The sequence below is a fragment of the Filicampus tigris genome, chromosome 16, assembly GCF_054856515.1.
Source record: "Filicampus tigris isolate MCC_2025a chromosome 16, RoL_Ftig_1.0, whole genome shotgun sequence".
NCBI lineage: Eukaryota > Metazoa > Chordata > Actinopteri > Syngnathiformes > Syngnathidae > Filicampus > Filicampus tigris.
Window position 1 is genome coordinate 15,279,120 of NC_141232.1, and position 21,469 is coordinate 15,300,588.

General features: G+C 40.2%; 3 protein-coding genes across 7 annotated transcripts in view; 2 read left to right on the plus strand and 1 right to left on the minus strand.

Moving 5' to 3' along the window:
* grin2ba (glutamate receptor, ionotropic, N-methyl D-aspartate 2B, genome duplicate a) overlaps positions 1–5,330 on the minus strand; it is a 152,038-nt gene extending 146,708 nt beyond the window's left edge. Inside the window, exon 1 of one of the 3 annotated variants that reach the window (XM_086055120.1) lies at positions 5,212–5,330. The gene's annotated coding sequence lies outside the window, so the exon portion shown is untranslated. Of the gene's footprint in view, positions 1–612; positions 2,139–2,165; positions 3,019–5,211 lie in introns of those variants that run through there. The other 2 variants (XM_086055119.1, XM_086055121.1) reach the window with 2 other exon arrangements.
* Positions 5,254–8,295, plus strand: fmc1 (formation of mitochondrial complex V assembly factor 1). Its single transcript, XM_086055122.1, has 2 exons — positions 5,254–5,514; positions 7,836–8,295. The coding sequence occupies exons 1-2, from the start codon at positions 5,392–5,394 to the stop codon at positions 8,037–8,039; spliced, it is 327 nt and encodes a 108-aa protein (XP_085911248.1). The 5' UTR covers positions 5,254–5,391; the 3' UTR covers positions 8,040–8,295.
* Positions 8,296–11,803: 3,508 nt separating this feature from the next.
* LOC147134931 (heme-binding protein 1-like) lies at positions 11,804–21,256 on the plus strand. 3 transcript variants are annotated; one of them, XM_086055659.1, is made up of 4 exons: positions 11,804–12,189; positions 18,712–18,850; positions 19,939–20,119; positions 20,237–21,256. In XM_086055659.1, the coding sequence occupies exons 1-4, from the start codon at positions 12,112–12,114 to the stop codon at positions 20,412–20,414; spliced, it is 576 nt and encodes a 191-aa protein (XP_085911785.1). In that variant the 5' UTR covers positions 11,804–12,111; the 3' UTR covers positions 20,415–21,256. The 3 variants fall into 3 exon arrangements, with proteins under 3 accessions (XP_085911785.1, XP_085911787.1, XP_085911786.1); XM_086055661.1 differs by lacking the exon at positions 11,804–12,189 and adding an exon at positions 18,345–18,411; XM_086055660.1 differs by lacking the exon at positions 11,804–12,189 and adding an exon at positions 18,422–18,552.
* Positions 21,257–21,469: the final 213 nt, after the last annotated feature.

Genomic DNA, 21,469 nt, shown 5'->3' on the forward strand with positions numbered 1-21,469 from the left:
GTGAATGTACATTTTGCATCTGACACGGTGAACGCCTCACTCAATGGGAGGCAGTTACTCTCACATTTTGCAAGCCTTTAAGCACATAAGATGACTGCATTGAGCTCATGCCCATGCACGTGTATTTTTCATTTTATTAGGGATTGCAAACAATTCGAAACACATGCACACAAACACTGAAATTGCTTCTATGAGTGTGAATAAGTGCTCAGGTGGATGGTGGGAACCAAACTATAAATGTTTACATCCCTTGCCGTCCGTTACTATTGCTGTACTGTTGAAACAGGTTAAAAATTAAATGTACTTAATACAAATAACTAACCTTAAACAGTCATCAGTGTCACACACACACGTTTTATCTATCTATCTATCTCTCTCTCTCTATATATATATATATATATCTATATATATATATATATATATATATATACATATATATATATATATATATATACACATATACATACATTTAAAAAACTTTTTTTTTTTACGTGTGTGTGAGATAGATGACGTGAAATGCTGAATTTAATATAAATAATTTTCCATGATCAATCATTATCCAAAAGGATGCAAGTAAAATCAGCACAAGTGAATTCCAAGCAGTGTACTCACCTATTGAACAAAAATGTATGTACTTAATCAATTGTGTTGGCTGGAGCAATCGAACGAATCAGTGTTACGTCAGCGATTAGGCAAAGACGCCGCCTGGGTCTTCAATCCGTTAGTGAAATCCCACAAAAGAAAAGATGAATAAGTCAACACAGCTACAGTCCATTTGCCCAAAAAAAAAAAAAATTTTTTTTAATCCCTTGTTAGTGTCAGTTTAAATTTGAATTTTTTTTACATTTGGAATTAGATATCCAGGATTTAAAAAGGTATTTCCACAGAAAAAAAAAAACTGCTCCATCCAGCGTGCCCTTATGGGGGTAACAGTTTCCCAATAGTCCGACTTGTCATTATCTTCATGTACTGGGCAGAGGACCCATTAAACCTCCCCTAGTGGGGGGGAGGGGGGTTTGTGAGAATAGAAAAAAATGAGGTGGACAATAAAATGAGTTGTGTGATCGGCTTCATCTATGGGTTGTTGTGAGTTTGTGTAACTAACACATAACACACAGACACTCTCTCTCACAGACACACAAAGAAAATGATCCCCTTATTTTCACCCTCAATCGGTTTACTTCCAAACATTTAAAAAAAAAAAACATTCATTAACCATCTGTTCCTTAATAATAATAATATAGAGCAGCCTCAAACTGCATCACAGCTCTGCTAAATGAATAGCAACTACTCTGATAACGAGCAAGACGAAGTATGCGTTGCTGGACGTGACATTTTTTTAAGATGCCTGATGAGCAAAATAAATTGAAATGAATCTAGATGTGGATCACGCTGGGAGATGATGGATATGAAAAGATGGAAAATAGATAATTGAAGAAGGCAGATTGTAGCAAAGGGACGAAAAGTACTAATAATTAGCAGGAAAAAAGGGGGAAAAAATCCTCCGCATGATGAAGGCTTTTTTTTTTTCTTCTAGTCCATTCTCTTTCAAAGCTTGTGTCAGTCTGTCTGTGGGAACGAGTTGAGAGCAATATGAGGTGGAACGTGGGTGGGGGGGCATGAGACTGGAAGGGGGGGGGAGTTAGTAGAAACACAGATGACAGCCGAAGTGAACACTCAGTGCTTGTCTACAACGATACATGCAAACTGTTTGACCTTCACGTTCCTAACTTGAACATCGACCACATTTCATTTCCAAAACGCTGATCGCGAATGATGAATATGTCCTGCTCCACTGAACAGATGTTGGATGCCGTCTCTTATTGGGCACATGGGAGGAGGAAGGTGTGAGACATTTTCCGTGTTTTAATGAAGGCAGAAGAGCAGACTTTTTGTGCAGTAACACAGAAATGACAACGCTGCCGGAATGAGCTTTGATGACGATGGCAGGAGGAGGCGGTCCTTACTTGATGACACAGGGGTTGTGATAGTGTTGTTGAACAGAGCAAAAAAACAGAACAGAAGAAAATGTCATGGCACTCAAAGTGTGTGTGTGCGTGTGTAAAGGTGTGCATAGCAAGTGCACGGCAACAGAGCTTCAAAAACATTTCTGACACAAGAAAACAAGACTTGGTGACAGACACTAAACACTAAATAAGACCTACCTATGGTTAGATTTACGAAGCGCCCATAAAAGGATGCATAGGACGGAAGGAGGAAAAATAGGACGGGGGAAATAGGTACAAAAGTTAGAAAAAAAAAAAAAAGTACAAAAGAGAGGGGAGCCGATTAAAATGTCTTCATAGTAGTAAATGAATTAGCACTTTTGCTGGATTCAAAAAGTATCCAAAGTTACGGGTGGACAATGAGCGGCATAGAGAGGCGGACGCAGTGAAGGGAGGAGGGAGTGTGGGCTGCACAGGGAAAGAAAGGGCTGGAGGTGAAAGCAATTGAGAGGGGAGAAAGAATGAATGAAGAGATTTTTTTTTTTTAAAAAGGGATTAAAAAAAGGGGGAATCCCCTTCCGCTTTCTTCTTTCCCGTCTCTCTCGCTCTCCTTGTCTGGCTCATAAATAGAAAAAATTGTTGACCAGGTAAATGGCAAAATAGATGAGGAGACAGAGAAGTGAGAGAGCCAGCAAATGAACAGACAAAGCACCTCCCAGCAGCGCGATGAGGAAAAAAAAGAAGAGAAAACGAAAGATAAAAGCAAATACTCCAGTGGCCTCCGTCGTCTCCAGTTTATGTGTGGAAGGGGGGAATGGCTAGTGCCAGTTGTTCCCCTTCCCAGGCTGCCTTCTGCTCTCTTCTCTCTCCCCCCCTCAAAAAAAAGCTGCCCATCCAGATGAGGAAAACGCAGGCACAGGTGTCCTCTGTCCCTCAACTCTGCTTGGACGTGCGGTGCCACTCACACAGGTAAGACATTGTTGCAGCAGCAACACACAGTGGGAGGAAAAAGGCGTACAGGGGGCTGCTGCTAGTCAAGCACTGCCTGCCTCATGAGGTAAAGATGTGGAGCTGGAATTGCTCTGTCTCCCCTCTCCCGCCCATCCCTGCGAAAAGATGGGAGGAAGGGAGGTGGGCCCACTCGCTGCATTAGTATTCATTGAAAGAGAGTGGGAGAAAGCGAGCAGAGGGGAGCCTGTAAATGTCTAGGAACCCTGGTGTTTCAAACTGATAAGAGAATGGCTCCCCCTAGAGGCTGTCGTAAGTACAGTAAGTGCAAAATAAAGTGGCTCAATTTAGCGCAAACAAATGGATCGAGTCTACTTCGCACAGCAAGTCAGAATTTCATCTATTCATTATCCAAGCTGCTTATCCTCACATGTGCAGGTCAAAAGAAAGTCTCAGGGCTGATTCTTCTCGTTTCAAGCAAGTCCCCAGTGGTTACTGTGACAAAAATCAAGCACGTGATGTCCAGTCCACGCTCAATTTTAAGTCAATCGAATCAAGTCATACACCCTTGCTTTGTCACAGCATTAAGTCAAGTGATGATAAAATGTTTTTTCACTGATTGAAAAAACAAAAGATAAGTGACATGAACAATAACTTTCCAAAACATAAAATAAAATATTTAGAAAGTTATGACTATATAAAAGCTGTGTAAATGCACCACTTTCTGGCCAAATCATGTGCAACCGATGTACATGTTCGAATTAAGTAAATGCAAAGGATCTTTTTCGTGTATACGCCCAGAAATTGTGTCTGTCAGTCGATGAACTTACAAAGTACAAGAACTTCACATTTGGCAAAAACATAGAAAAATACATAAAAATAAATGTGCCCATTTGGATTTGAAGAAATTTCCTTACTTACCGCAACATTTATGAAAGGGCTTTGTCCAGAGCTGGGCATTTTACAAAAATTTCCCGGTCCGTTTATAGCCTTCCACCTGCAGCCGGGGTACCTTTCCACCCTTTTTGTCCAGCTGGACAAAATAGTAATAGCATATAGGCCGGTCCGCCTATCATTTTAAACGGGCTTAGCGTTTCGTCAACCAACTTCCTCTAGCACAGGGGTAGGGAACTGCGGTTCCTCGAGAGCCGTATCCTGTTTTGGATCTCTCCCAACTACAACACACCTGACTCAAATGATCAGGATCGTTTCAGACTTCTACCGTGCATGCTGATGAGCTGATCATTTGAATCAGGTGTGTTGTATGTCAGAGAACGGTGATCAATTTTCACCCAAAATTTATGTAAACATCTCTACTTATGGCCACTTCAATCAATGCAAATATTGGAACAATCACCCCAACATTTTGGATGTTGTGAACATTAAACATCTTCCTCTCCACAGGTGCTCACTACAGGAGCTCGTTTAATGAAGAAAACGCTGAACCTAAAATAGCGGGGCGATTGTTCTAACAATTTATAGGTTGAATTAAGGCATAACTGCAGATGTCCACATTCATTTTGGAAACGATTGATCGCAGTTCTCTGATGAGCTACTTACTGTAAGTTCTTTCGCTATAGTTAGCGTATATGGAGACAAAATGATTTAACGTCCATTAAATCCCAAACATTGGAACTGTTCTGATACTTTCAGTAAGAAGTTCACATCTATTTTGGCGACGATCGCAGTTTTCTGACCTGAAGCGACGTTAAGCTTTTTTACACATATGGTAAACTTGTTAGATTGAAACTCGGAAAACAGCGGTTCAGTTGTCACTCAAAATGAGCGATCATAATTGCAGCTCGTTGAGTGAGCATTTTTGGAGCGATTCAGCAGCGCGGATACACACACACACGTGCTATTTATATTTTTGTCTATTGGACAGATTTGCTAATTAAAAAATACATACATACATCAGAAGTTGCTCACCAATTATTCAGTCCCCCATTAAATACTCTTGTTCAAGTAATCACTTCAGGGCTGCTTTTTACTTTTAACTTGAGTCATATTATTCAAAAGTGCAATTTTTGGCTACTCAACCCAATTCTGGCCTTGGCTCAAAAAGGCTAGGACACAGTGAATATCTCCTTTGGTATCATTTTGAAGCTCCAAGGTAAAGTGAGTATGCACAGCCCGAACTCGATAGTGTGCAAGTGCCATCTGTTCGTTATGACTAAAAAAAACAGAGGCAACACAACAACAAAAAACTAATGCAATGTGTTTGCACCAACTTTGGTGACTCTATTGCGCACACGTGTAAACAGAATACGCAAAAGGTGTCTTATTTGAGCGCGTATTCTGAAAAAAAATGTGTTACCTTTCTCTGTCAAGAAACGCAGATCTTGAATGTCTGCACTCTGCAAACCAAGAGATTGTCTACAGGTGCCACATCGCCACCCTGTGGTGGACATGATTGTTCGATGATGCGACGTTAGATTGAGCTAGTCTGATTTGGAGAGTGCAGACGTCGTTCCACAATCACAACACTTGTCCGAAGATGGCAGCGTCCTCTTTACGCGTCTACAGAGGAATTCTCAAAGAACTGCGGGCCATGCAAGGACAAAATTACAAGCAATCGCTGGCGTACAACTACGTAACGGATCAATTTCGCAAAAATCAGGCAAGTTTGGCCTTTGCTGCTGTTCAACTTCTGCCAGCCAACTTATCATAAACAGTACACATTTAGTGGCATTGTTCCTCTATGTGTTAGATGCATTTAAATATTTTCAGGCTCAGGACTCTTGGCTATATCATGTTTGTGAATGGCCAACTTAAAAGCATGGTGTATGTAATGTGACTACAGCGCAAGCCAAGGGCATGCTAACAGCTAACTAATATCCAGTAGCAGCGCGGTACCTTAAACGTAACACCGTCCGGTGTAACCCAGCGGAAAGACTTCATTTGGCACACATGCACACTGCATTGACAATAAGTTTAGGAGCTCGATCTACATTTAATCATTACGTGGATAATCACGCTTGCTTCGTGCCAGGCCATGTCCCAAAGAGGCATTTGACAATGCTGTACTTTACAGTTTTCTGTACTTCAAAACAATATTGATAAGAGTGTTTCAAATAGATACCTTCCATGATATTTGATGTAATATTTTTGACATTCTTCTCATTATGATTCTCTGTTCAAATGTCAAGCTACAACAGATGGAGGATTAACTAGATTTGTGTTTCCCAACTTTTACTGAACCTAGGCACACGGTAGGGTTGTTCGATTTCGCCTAATAAGAAAATCCCGATTATTTTCTCTCAAACCCGATTTTACGATTACGATTTCTTTGTAAAATAATGAAAAATGAAGCATTTTCAATGTCTTTTATTTAAACTTAATTTTTCTTTCTTTGAACTCAAAATGCCAGTCAATTTAACTTAATACACACAGAACAATCCATTGGGATTAACCGTATTTTACTTACACAATAGATTTCAGATCTGTTCTTAATTAAACCAATAATGAAAGAAGAAAGTGCATATACCATCTGAAACAAAATCATCAACATGAGAGAAGGTAGACAGTCAAGTCTGTAAACCAAACAGTCTGTCAGCAAGTCTTTTTGCCAACCAGCTCGTGACTAGCCTTTCACCTTTCTCCCTAGTCTTAATTAAAATGTCACTCCAGCTGGACCAGAGGTCCATTGTAGAGGAGGAAAAAAAAAAAAGGGACGATTTTCAGACGTTGAGTTACTTGCTCACGGGTAGTATTGTACATGCGGGGCACGCACTACACTACAGATCTATTTTTGCCCGATTTATTAACTATACGCTCACTTGCCTGAGCAAATAGCAGAATTGCCGGTAGCCATGGATGCTGTCGTCGTTTCGGACTGCTCACTCATGGGAGGAAGCAATAGTAATAAATATTTAAGGGAATAAATAGTAGGGCTGGGATGATACACCTTTGTCCCAATCCGATACGGATTGCAATAATTAAATATTATGAAAATGTATATTTTAAAAAACTGAGGCGTGTGTTTCCAAAGTTTTAATTTAAGTGCCATTTGGCATTTATTTAAGTGTCACGAGTGAAAAGTGCATAAACTGTTCCAGTAACTCTTACTGATACACAGGAATGCAATAAATAAAACTCCATTCACAAAGCTCAACTTGAAGGACCACAAATGTTCCAAAAGTATGCTATAGAACGTGCAAAACATAACATATGGTATTGAAAGTATCGATACTTGGTGTCGGCAAAAAAGTATCACGATACATTGCGATATGATATTTTTTCCCAGCCCTAATAAATAGTAACAGTTGAGTCGTACCTTCTGTCATCTACAGTAGTGGAATAGAAATTCTTAGCCTGTCACTAACATGGATCAATAGTTGAACAAAGATATTTTATTTGTTGTAAATAAGTGATTTGGGCTAATTTCTCATAGCACATGTGATAATCTCTCATGGCAACATAGATTTTTTTTTTTTAATTTTCCCCAAGTAGAAGTCTAACAAGTGTGATAAAATGTGAAGGGATTGATGGTATACTCAAACACAGTGACACTGCCAGTTGAAATGAAGCATTTGGATTGTTAAACATATAGGCTTAAAGCTTTGATTATGAATGCTTGAGAAAGTAAGACTCAACCATGCTGGCTGAATGCACGCGCAGTGATGCAAAACGGCTGGGGGGAAGACTCGAGCTTGTCAGTGTGTATTTGTTGAAACTCCAAAAATGACCCAGGGACATTATAATATATATGTGAAACCATAGGGACCAAACCAAATGCTTAATGTCAGCATCACTTGCTTTGCCAGATAAAGCAGAATAATGTTGACTCAGAAAAGCTGGTGATGATTGCATATCTGTTGTTAATGTCTCATGTGATGTTAATTTGCCACGTCCTGGCTTATTTCCCCCCACAAATGTCCTTTTCATGTCAGTTGTAGTTAATGAAAGATGTCATTTTTAATGAATTCTCCTGTCCCGCAGGTGACAGGAGAGAGGTACTGCCGTGCCCAGCAGGAGGCGTTCCATGCCTCACAAACATACCTGTGTCTGCTGGCATCCTCCAGGAACCACCAAGCCCTGCACAACCTTTACCATGGAAAGGGAGAGCGTGCCCCAGAAGAGGTGGCGGGCCTGGTGGGGCTCAGGTTGCCCACTCAGCCAGGAGGTAAAGGCTGGGAGAAGTGAAGGCAGCGCGGGGTGTGGCGATGGAAGAATTGATGCCTCATGAACAGTAACCTCCAAAGAGATACGTGTTATTCGAGAAGGGTAAAGGTTGTGGACTCTACCTGTGTCCCAGGATGAATGTATGGGAAAATGCATTCTGAATCCTGTTTTGCTTTGGTTCTGCAAATGTTTTTAAATGTTCAAAAGCAGTGGCAGACATTCATAAAAAAATGGTTGTATTTTGATGTTATTCTCTATTAAACTATTCATCACTTAATATTTGGTTTGCTTTCTTTAGAAATCAAGGGATAGTATATGGAATATCTCTCCCATGCCATCACTCCATGTGTTTGAGAAGTTAATAGAGGAAGCAAAAAGTGCTTCATATAGTTGGAATACAGTTAGAATACAGTCATATGTATATAAAAACTGAATCACGACATTTTATAGTTAATGCAAAAAAAAAAATGAAGACAAATAAATCAAGACAATATAGTGTCACTGGATTGCCTGCATCAACAGATGTGTTTTTAACTTACTTAAAAAAAAGTCTAATCATTCCTGTTCAAATGGCAGGGTTTTGTGAAACAAATGAGAACACAAGTAATCATTGGAAAACGTTCTCCACCTTTAATGTGACCTACTGTATATCTATCAAGGCCCTGGTAGACCAAACCGACGTCGGAGGTCGTGAAGCGTCGTGGCGTCTGAATGCGCCGTCTGTTTGGTGTAGTGGCCACCGTCGTAGTGTCGTAACCCATCTGTAAGCGTCTTGGCGGCGGTTACGCATGTTGAATCGGCGTCGCCAGTCGTCACATTTGGTCACTCTGATTGGCTGTTAACTAGCAAATAAGCGCTCGGAGCACCAACGGGAAGTGACAAATGCGGAAAAACAGTGAGCACGCCTCCGCTGTCTTAATCTTCTTACAAGTACAAGAGCGAGGATTGACACTGTAAGTATTTCACAATACCGTATCAAGAACGTGATGGTTTACTTCACGTGGGAGTTCATCGTGAGCGAAGAATATAGCTGAATGCATTGTTTACGTTTTTATAATCCGCCCCCGGCCAACAAGCTTTCCGGATGGATTTTTCTAACCATGAGAAATAGTGACTACCGCCGCCGATGGTATGGAAGGATATTACATCTTGTGCATGCGCAGAAGGTACTTTAATGGTCAGCGTCGCTGTCTGTCGTTGCGGTGTATTCCTCCAGAATGACGTGCCGACAGCCGGCCGGATGCTACAGGGGGTAAGTGTCTGTCACTGTTGGCCAGCGTCTTTTTGGTCTAATGTTCATGTTGTAAAACTCCTTCCTGTCTCCCCAATGTATGATTCATGATTATTAAATCAGGAGTTTTGTAGGAGTTTTATTACAAGGAAAACAGAACACAAGAAGGAGTGTGAAAGGAGACAGCAACACGACAAACAAGAGCAATAAAAGTACAACCACAACAGGAACATTATAAGTCAGCCATCACCGACCACTGCAAAAGAGAAAACCATATCATGGACTGGGACAATGCCAGTCATCCACACTGAAGACAACAAACATCAGCGCTGGATCAGGGAGGCCATTGAAATCCGCAAGCGAGGACCGGAGACCATCAACAGGGATGAGGGAGCTTTTATGCTCTCCACGACCTGGACCAGCATCTTGGAGTGAACTGACAGTGGGGGGCGTGACTTGCCTGTCAGTTTTGACAGATAGGTCACGCCCCCATGGAACATCAGCTGATAAAGACTCATCACAACCACACCAGTGACACTCTGATGAAGGCGGAAGTACATGTCAGGTAATTAAATGACCTAAATCACGATTGTGTTATATGTGAATCAACCAAAATATAGATAACAAGGGAAACAAAATGAACTTAATACAACTATATATATATATACATACATATATACATATATATATATATATATATATATATATATATATATATATATATACATACATATATATATATATATACATACATACATAATGTATATCGTCGCTGTTTTTAATTTTTACGTTAATGCGATGTCTGTAATGCGGAAACACCTATCACATAAAAAGTCGTAAACGTGTTTTTCACATGACAGTGATGATATGACATGTACAACAAACTGATTTATTAAAGTCAAAGTGTATTGAGGTAAATATGAAATTAATTTGTGCTTCTTTGGCAAATGAAACTGAAATAATCACAAGGGCACCACGTCAGAAATTCACAGCTTCTAAATTAAATTTGGTATTTAAGAATTAAAGTCAGTACTTGACCAAGTACCATGACTAAAATTGTCCCTCCCAGCCAATGTAGGCCGAGACTCACAAATTCATTCCTTTCTCACTTTGCCCAGGGTGACATCACTCACTGTTTTCTATGGCACTGTTTTTCCATTAATCTCCCCTTCTTGTTCCCGCTCCTCTGGCATCCCACTGATGACTAACATTGCTTTCAGAGTGAATTTAAATAGAATGACCCCAAAGCCAAGCAACTCACGGTGACACCGAGAGTTAAGGCAAGCACCCGTGCATTGCCCGCATTGTACACACTCAAAACGTTCCAATGCATTCTGACAAACCAAAGACTTGTGTCACAATTAATAATACAGAAATAAGCGGAGAGTATGGGATTGGCCGCACTACTGTGTTTGTGCCTCCTGAAGCACAGTCATAACAAACAAAACAGGACAGACGTAAGCATAGAGCTGAGCATAGAGAGCGAACGGCATTAGTCCAAAACAGTTGCATATTTATTGTGATAGGAATGAATTATGTTAAACACTGTAATATAAGACAGCTTAGCAACTCAACATCTTCACTCAATACTGTCATGTCATTTAACTGTGAAGAACCAATGACATATACTGTAAGGGAGCTTCTAGGACAGGGGTGACCAAGTCTGGTCCTCGAGAGCCTCCCTATCCAGCCTGTTGTACATGTTTCCCCCCTCTAACACACCTGGTTCAAATGATCGGCTCATCCGCAAGAAGCTTGATAACGACCCTAATCATTTGAAACAGGTGTGTTGGAGGACGGAAACAGACAGGCTGGATAGAGGCTCTTAAGGTTGTAGGATGAGCGCAATTTCAATTCCTACATTTATGAAAGAAAAGCATTTGGGGAAATGAAAGTCTATGACTAAATCATCAAATCTGATAAAGGTTATTTACAGTAGTCCTCTATGTTAGGCCACAGCTAACTAGGAATCAATTGGCTTTACAAAAAAAACATATTAGGCTATAATAAGACAACTGATTTTGAAATTGCAGCTCTGAACACCGAAATGTTTCTTCGCTCCAAGAAAAAAAATGGCAGCGAATTTCTACCTAATATCATAAACAATAAGCTATTACTAAATACAGAAAATATGAGTAACAGTTATGATAACATGTTGGTATTGAGTGGTCGAGGTTAACAGAGACGAACGAACAGAGAAGCACAATATTCCCCATTCATGGCTTTAAATTAGAAGGTGTCTTGTAACCTGTAAATCAGACTTCAGCTAAATCCTAACTGAGTAATGAAGCAGCAATTGTGTAATTGACTACTGTCAATTCATTTTGTATTTGTAGTTTTGTACATTCATTTCAGAGTATGCACATTTTTTTAACCTTTACATTATAAGTACAGAAGTAAAATCAGTATTTCCGCTTTTACCAGTTTTTTTTTTTTTTTTTTTTTACTTCTACAAACAGCGTGTGGATGATTTGGCCACTTGACCTTAAGTGCCTTTGCGTGAATCTGCTCGAGAGAAGAAGTGTGAGAAAGGCGGAGACACTGCGTCCATCGGAGTGAAGCTCCCTCTCTCTCCCTCGCTCGAAAAAAAAAAAAAAAGAAGCAGAATGGCGAGGCAGCGAGCGAGCATCTCTAACTTGTGGCCGCAGAAGGCGCACATAAGCATGAGTTGAGGAGGAGGCTGCAACCCAAGAGGCGGCGCGCACACTCAACAACCAAGTGGATACCTAAACAAACATTTCACGATTGTACAATTGAAGTTGGAGCAACATTTACAAGCGACAAGTCGAGAGATTAGGTTGACAAAAAGAGTTGAGGCAACAAAGGTGGAAAAAAAGAGTGACGCACACAGGGACGTGCGACATGTTTGGAATGCTCAAGAATTCGCTTTTCGGAAACACCGAGGAGACAGAATATAAACTACTAAGCACAGAGACCAAGGTAAGAAAAGCACGTGCGCATTTTCAAACCCGTTATGTCAACAATGAGCACTTTTTCTGCGTAAATATAAATATTTTGTTTACAACAGAACCAATTTGAATATAGATTCTGACCATGCAGCCAGATGGCAATGTTTGCGAAACGCGACCCGCATATAAATTCACCAATAATGTTTTATTAAATTATTTGTATTTAATATTTTTACGCAAGCTGACATTGTGTGTGTCTACGCGTGCGCGAGCCACCTGACCCCGTTTGTGGTCCACCTCCTGGCTCACATTAAGTGGACTGAGCGAACACAGCCATTGCAATGACGTCACAGTAAAGCCCATGACCTTTCTCTCTGTTCACTGACGTCTTCCATACATTGAAGAGAGTGCGGTGGAAAGTCAGTGATGTGTGTTTAACTGAGGCAATGCCCAGCAGCTAGTAGCTACTATCTGCACTTGGCGAGAGCATTGAAGTCCTAGCGGCATGTTGCAGCATTTGGGGGTGCAAGGCTAACCCAGTCATGGGGTCCTCCACATTCGCGTACTGTCCTGACAAAAGTTCCTCTGTTACCTCAACAGAAGACATTCGCTGATAAAGTCCCTGAAAATCTGCTATTGCTGCTCCTGAGTGTATTACTCACTTCTTCATGATGAAAAGTGTCATTCGTGACACTCTTCACGTCATCTCATTCCCTCCTTGGCTGACACTGACAGCAGCGCTACTGCTATTGGCAAGAGCGTCTGACTCTTGCTGTTGTTGGTTACGTATATTCGGCGTGACCATGACAAAAGTCTTAACCTTCTGAATTGTACGTTTTGATACAAAATGTTTTATTTTCACCACCTCCACTTCTCTTCTCCACTGTGATATACAGTGAGACCGCTTCATTTGCACCACAACACATCACTAAGTCTGAATCAAGTCTGCGTATGTGTTGCAAGATGGTCATTGTATGAGAGCAAGTTTGTTTGCAACAATAGGAAAATATGGGTATCGGGGAGACAGCAGTTGAGAACCACTGGTTCTAATGTATTTATTGGGTACTGTACATGCAGCTGTGAATGAAACACAAAGTAGAGTAAATGAGCATCAGTAGTGTGCTGTTAAGTATACATGAATAAATTACTATAAAATGTTAGGTGTGTATATTGAACAGAATTAGGAAGGAAGGGTCAACTGTACCTCAAACCCTAATTTCAAATGTGAATGAGTATTTTCCAGTTGAACAATACTGTGCACACAACATGTAGAATCAGCAGCTAAAACGTTCAAAAGGAGGTGATCTGGTACATCAATAAATTGCTTCTGAAAAACTGGTATGATCAAGAATGAGACTTTAATAAGAAAAGAAGTAATAATAATACTTTAATGATAATAGCTTATTTCAGTTAACATTTAGCCAAATAGGAGAATCAACACTATCACAGCATAAAAATGTATGGTTCAATAATTCCTCTCTAACAATGTAAATCAAAACTAAGCATTATTATCGTTGTAAAGGCAAAATATTTGATGTAGCTATTGTATCGGATCTCATTATACTATTGTGCAAAATGTCAGTGAATGTATTCTAATTTCTGAACTAATGCTTGATTCTCTCAACATTTACTCGGTTTCCTTGGGAACGAGCCACCAATTTGACAAAGCAAAGTGCATCAAATCTGTAAACTGGACTCAAGTTTAAACAACTGATACTGAAATCAGAGATTGTCACCTAAGCCCTTGGACACCCATCTGACTCTGACACCCTACACACTTAATTAAAACTGAGAAGAAATGCAGAGGAGCGAACCTACTCCGCGCATGCACATACACAATGCAAAAGTGATGCAATTAAAAGTCTTAAGATAACTTTATGGGGAAAAAAACACAACATGGCCAATTAAAAGTAAATGTTGATAATGTATTGTATGAGCTACCAAACTAGCACACCTTCACTGACACGTGATTGAGGAATTACTTTCACAACTTACTTCTACAGTGAGTCAAAGTCACATTTCTTGTGTCACAAAGCTAATTAATATCCATCTTAAGAAGACTATGCAGTGTAAACACAATGCTTACTATGGAGAAAAGAGTACAGCAGGTTACAGTAATAACGTGAATAATGTTATATTAACATTACAGTACATTCATACATCACCTCCTGGATCAGTGATTCTCAAAATATGGCACACGTACCATTCGTGGTATGTGGGCTTTAAAGTTTTATTTTAGAACAACTAATTTGTGTGATTATTTAATGTACATTTTTTTTCTTGCTATATTTAAAGGGACGGGAGGGCCGGGATGGCTATGTTTTCACTAACAAGTTCATTTTATATATTTTTTGATCAAGAAAATGAAAAGAGTTGTCATTTTCTATTTTATCAATACATTTGGGAGATATTAGGAAATGACTCCATGAATAACGGCCCTTGTTAATGAGGAGAATGGCCGCGCCCCCTACCGTTCTATCCCTGTTCGGCCGGAGTCACGGGAGTAACCGATTCCAAACCCTCCATTGGAAATCATTGTACTTTCATTGCTTATAACGTCCAAAAACGGCGATCAATTGGCACCAAAATGTATGTGGATATCTCTACTAATGCCCACTTCAACATATCAAAAGGATTAACCTCTCCGTGGAAGTGAGCAGAGCTACATGGGCTGGGACCAGCGCACACTGCTTCTTTGCTTAAGAAAAAAAAAAAAAAAAAAACACTGCTTCTTTGCTGACCACGGTTAGGACGAGCGAGGCATTTAACACCAGTCAGGATATTTAGAGAGACTGAAGTGGAAACGAGTAGAAATGCACATTTATTTGGATGAGGAATGGCCCCATTTTCTCGACCGACAACACGCCGCCGTCCAATTTGGAACGTAAACAGCCAAAAAGGTACGTTCCAATGCGGCCACATTCGGTTGTGGAGTCAGCCTCGCTGGAACTTTTTTTGGAACACAGACGCTTGTTCGATGAGGGCTTTACCTCACTCTCTGGCAGCTCTCTGTCTGACAACGCACGCGACTGCTTGGGAGGCAACCCCGCGACTTGAAGATCGAGGCAGGCTGGGCGCAGGGTAAGGAACTAATGTTGTTGTGCTAACACCTTTTGTTTTAACGATCAGAAGCTAGTTGTTGCTATTAGCCGTCCCATTATCCTACCTTTAGCCGGGGAGGGAAGAAGGGGGCGTAAAGCTCCAATCTGCCTGCTGCAAGCCGCCGTCTTTCTCCACAACTATTGTGCAGAACACTTTTATACTTTCACAGGTTTAAGTGGACAAGAGTCGTAATGTGCATTTGTGTTTTGGTGGCGATCGGTCGGTCGTAAACAACAGAACTGTCAAAGCGAGCAATATTACCACGCTCGCCTTCCTCCCGTGACGTAGACCTCTGAGAACGAAAACATAACATAAGCAACGACCCAAAAAGGGACGGGGAAATTTGTACTAAATCTAATCACAAAAAAAGCCCTTAAATCACTACAGAGTCTTTTGGGGGGGCACTTTAGTACTGATGTCATTTTTACATGCAAACCTATTACTGTATATAAGTGCCAATGTTAAGCTCACCCAAGTGTCCCTTTAATTTTAAGCACACTTAAAGTTCAATCACAGAATAATGTTACAGTGCCTTCAATACTGTAAATGTACTTTTCAGAATCAAAAGCTGTCGTGTTCTTGATGAACACCAAGGCCTACTACGTTACTGTATGATGGTGGTACTTGGTCTAAATAGTTTGAAAACCACTGTACTTTACTGGTCTTCCCAACCTTTAATGTCAAGGCACATGTTTTACATGAGAACGGTATTGTATACTTATACCGGTATTTACTTCGTGTGAAATCTGGGCCTGTTTAGTTGAACATAAAGCTATTACTCCGTTGAATGAACAGCAACAGGTTAATACTACCTCCAACCATCTAGTGGAAGAGCATTTAGTTGTTCTGCCTGCTTTATTTGTCCATAAATGTATTTTTGATGCTGATTTTTGCCTTTCCTTTTTTTCTAACACATCAGGTCCTTGAAATATTTCCATTTTTTTAAGTTTGACCTATAAAAGCTTGCGCTATACAGATTTTTTGTTTTACCATTCTTTGCAATTTATACCTATGGTGTTTTAGAGAAAAATTCCACCTACTGCTGAACATAATCCTTAGTTCATAAATATTACTAAATAAATTATTATGATTATTATTATTATTATCATCATCAATATAAAAACCTGTTGTGTTAGAGAGAAAAAACAAGGGTAGTTTCGGAATCAGTGCAAAAAAAAATATATCATCGAGAAAAGTTGACTTGCTACTCCCATTAAAAGACTGAGTAAGTGTACTTGGCACACCTGATGATCTCTCTATCACCACTCAGTGGTAGGGATTCACTGGGCTCAGAATAGTTGTAAATAGTAGAATGGTGGTTGGTTGGTTGGTTGGTTGAATGCAAAATCTCTGACCAATATGCAAGAAAAGTTGCACAAAGCCATAAGTGTTGAAAAGATATTAAAGAAGGCAACAGTTAAATGACGAGCTGTTTTTTTCTTGACTCTAATCATGTGAATAAATAGTTTGTGGTACTGTATATGCACAGGGGTAAACATTGCTTGCAGAATGAATGGCATTAGAATGACCTTTAAATTCCTACACTTGATTCATGGCATGTAATCATGTTAATGGGAATGAAGCCCCATTTGTGACCAGAACCCCCTCAAAACGTATTAAGGTCACTGCATAGCGGTGGAGCTGTGTGGCCACACTCCACATTAACCCCTCGAAATCACATGAAAAGACGGTTGCATCATGTTAACACAGTGCGCTGGAGGCTGGGGGAGCAAGTTGTGTTTGCCTGCGTTATGTAACGTTGTGTATCTCTGGCCTATTATAATGTGGAGCCTGACTGAACCCACTGCAGCAGCGGGAGACGTTAAATCACATCAGTGCAAAATGTGTTTTCTCCTCAATGTTTTTATCTGGGCCACACTTGTTTGGCGCAACCACGTATGTGCAATTGTGCAGACACAAACGTCCAACACGTACACACAGTAAACCTTTGAAGTGCAACGGCTCTACATTATGCCAGTTAACCTCATGACTGCACTCATAATGAAAAAAAAAAGTATTATGTTAACCCTTCGTTGGGTCAAATTTGAGCCGTTTTGACGTTTGACAGCAATTAAAATACCCTAAATGCAATTCTTTAACTCTCAAATGTAATCACTTAAAAAAAAACTCTTAAAATTAAAATGAAATTATTTTACAGATAACGCAAAGTTTGTGTACACTGGGGCAGTAGCAATTCAAATTTTCAGACATGTCTACAAAAAGTGATTTCAGGTTTAGCAAAGTGTGTTAAATCAAGAAAATTGCAATGGTGGGAATCTTTAAATCGTGGAACTGTAAATTACATAATGTCATTGTATTACTATTAGTCAGAGCTGGGCATCTTACTGAGCGCCCGTTATTCATCATCCGTCTGCAGCGTGGATACCCTTCCGTAGTCCGTCATTCGCCTTTTTTCCGGGGGGAAAAAGTACCCTCTGTAGGCCGGTCCGCCTCTAATTTTAAACGGGCTTCCGTCAGCGGGTCTAACTACTAAACTTTCACTATAGCACCACGGACCGGTCCGTCATATAGTTGGAATGGCCAGCTCTGCTATTATGCACACAGTATTAATAGGCACAATATCAATGAATGGATCTACTGTATTAAGAAATAAATAAAATATCATACATAGATGCACCGGGTTAAAAGGTGTTTTATTTTTGTGAAGCATTATATGTTAAATAGTTCATTCCAATTGTACTGTTCATTTGATAGATGTAGCACTATTATGCTATATTGAGACCGGTCCAGTCCCACATTGTTACATTGGAAATAAGCTGCCAAGAAAGCTCATCTTAAGTTGTATTTAACCAGCTAGTAGGACTTTATTTCCTATTATTCTTAGACATGAAAGAAGTAAGTAGTTTTAGTTCTTGTATGACAAAAAAAAGGCCTGCTAGCAATTAGATGCGGATGAGAATGAGAATGCAAACTTGAATGTTAAAGTAAATAGGAAGGAGTTTAACTTGTTTGCCTCCCGGTCCCACAGACCGACCGCATTGATGTTGTCCCATATTGTAACATTGGAAACACGCCACCAGAAATAGCTTGCGATAGGCTAGTAAGACTACATTTCCCATGATTCTTAGACACAAAAGCAGGAAGTAGTCCTAGTTCCGGTATGACGAAAACACCAATGCCATAGATGCAGGTGAAAATAACGCGAATTTGAATTATATACGACAAATTGCAAAGCCAACGTTCATCCATAGTAGGGCGCACCGCATTACAAGGCCCACTGTCGATTTTAGAGAAAGTGAAAGGCTTTTAAGGATGATTTATGGTCCAAAAAGTAAGCACTAGAAACAGTCGCGAGAACTGTCTGTGTTACCACATTTCCACAGGTTTCCACAGCAACATACAACTTTTGGTCTGAAAAAATTATATGATGCAAATAGTTTTTGTTGATTCTCTAATGCCTGAACCGTCCTAATTTTGCGTTCTCCGCTAGGATGGTGTAAGCTTTGAGGTACGGCGTTATGACGCCGCCAAATATGCCGTTGTTTCCTCTGAGGGCCGCACTTATGACCAGGTGACAGGCGAGCTAGTGAGGAAGCTGCTCATGTACATCGGTGGAAGCAATGAACAAGGTAGGACCTCGAAACGGATCATCGTCATGCTGTTTGTGTGGGTGTGTGTGTGTGTGTGTGTGTCACTGGATAAACAATTCACAGAAGTTCAGTGCTCAAAACATAGAAACTACACACACAAATTCTGGATTGTGGACTGGTTTAGGTAGTTATTCTCTTCTGAGAAATGGTGGGCCTCTGATTTGCTCAGATTTGGTGATTTTTCCCCAACATGAAATACATAATGCAAATTGAAATAATCTGTCGCACAGGTCCATCAGTGGGGATTTACCGGACCTAATCCACCTCTAAATACCACCACTTCCACTTTGACAATATAGAAACCATCATTATGATAAAAAAATTAAAAAAATAAAAATGCAATTTATCAACACACAACTGTGCCACATACACGAGCAAGTCAGAATTAACATTTATCAATACAAAAACATAAAACACAGATGCTACAGATGCGTCTTGCTGGTCGAGCTTGGCTGTAGCCAGTTTTACTCTCAACAACCAATCAGAGGGCGGAAAAATGCTGATGTCATTGAGAATTAGCTCATTGGCACTGACTGGCCCCGTGAGAATTTGAAATCAGATTGGTCAAAGAAACAGTCCCTTTGCTAACATCGTTACATCGAGCAACACTCCTGATTCTCAATTGCCTGGGTTTACATTCACGTGGCAGATGCTAAAATCCGACTGGACAAAAAAAAAAAAAATCGTTCATCCACATACCGTATGTACTGCCAAGAGAAACCCTGCTTTGAACTGAAAGTAGCCTTTTCTGTATTCTTCTCTTTTTCTCTCATAAAGCGCTATATAAAGATGAGATGAGATTCTTGTAACAGATTTTGTAGAGTCTCCATCTTTCACAGTAAATATCGCCAATCTTAACACCTGCTATAGGAGACACAAAGTTCTGCAAAAACAAACAAAAAAAAGGGAAATGCTTAACATGTACACACACTTTTGATGCTTGTTGCAATTTTGTGCGGCAATGTTGACATATTTTTCCCGGGAAAAGTGCTGTACAAAATGTGCAACAATAATGGCATTGAAATCAAGATGTTCCACTGTACTTCGTCCATTCTTATCTCAACAAGGTGAGGCGATGGGTACAGCAGCACCCACCATCATCACGGTCTACCCTCGGAATGACGGCGTGCTATCCCGTCGTCTGGTGGTCGCCATCCGCATCCCTACCATATACCAGCAAAGCCCCCCGACACCCACGGACAGCACCATTCGGGTCGAAGAGCGGCCTGGCATGACTGTCTACACACTGTAAGTCTTTCACACTCACGGGTATATTTTCAGTCACCACAAGGATTCAACTAAATTCTACCCTTTACCATCACCGTTATCAGGCCCAAATTATCGAAACATTTTTGTTCCCCACAGGCAATTTGGAGGTTTCGCAGGTGAGAGTGAGTACCGAGCAGAGGCCTTGCGTTTGACACGCACCCTTGGCGAGACGGCCCCATTCCAGCGCAAGCAATACTTTTGCTGCAGTTACGACTCGCCAATCAAGCCCTACGGACGCCGCAATGAGGTGTGGTTTATACAGGAGGAACCGTAGGCACCTGCTTTGCCCATTCTGACTTCTTCGCCCATACTGACCACTTCACTGATACTCCCACAGTTCTAACTATTTGACTCAAAAAAACGGACAGTAACGTGGCTTAAGTATTGTTCGTCTTTTTACTAAACACATTCCTTACTATGCTCTCGAAAACTAGTGTAGTCATATGTTTCGGAGTCAAAAATGTACAGTACACTGTGGATTATGTATCTGTATGCATAGCAAAAGGGAACTTCAATGTCTAAAAAAAAATCTCTTTTACGATCGTAAATATGAAGTCATTGTCTTACAGGTGTGAGATTGAAGAGTGAGACGGAGAAAATACGAATAGCTAACCAGTTTGGCAGTAATGTAGCATTCATTGTTAGTCACAGTTACAACTTTAGCATACTTTCTGTTGTATAATTAGATGTGAGACCATTGACTATTGGGAGTACTGTCAGGGTTTTTTTTCTATTTTTCAGGTTGTTGTGACAGTAACACAAAAATGCAATTTATTGTATAAAGCAATTAAAAAAAAAAAAAAAAAAAAAAAAAAAAAAACCATCCTGTTCTTCAATTAGGTACTGGATATAAACCTGACGTTAAGCCATAAAGTCATGTTTAGAATAATGCGTGGATGGCACCTTAGCTGTTTGTATTGTGATCATAAATGATGTCACTTTGTGCTGGTGATTTTACGTTAAATCTGCAAAACCTGTTGTTGTGTAGTATCCATTTTGATTTGCCTTCCTTAAAATGTTACTGTGATACATCTGTAGTGTGACTATCTGTGACGAGAGTGAAAACTGTAAGGGTTTACTTGTCTGTCCAAAAATAATAAATGTACTGTTCAAGTAGTTCTACTTCATCAGCGGTCACACAGGTCAAATGTGAATCTGATGGGGATGGTTTACTTTTTTAAAATGACATTTTATTACCCTATTTTTTGTTAGGTTATTTAATGAATTGTTGAATCCTGAAATGACGGCTAACCATGTATCCGCAAGGACCTTTTTTGTGTGTGCAGAATTTCTTTACAGTAATTCTTTTGAGTGTTCCCACACAAGGCA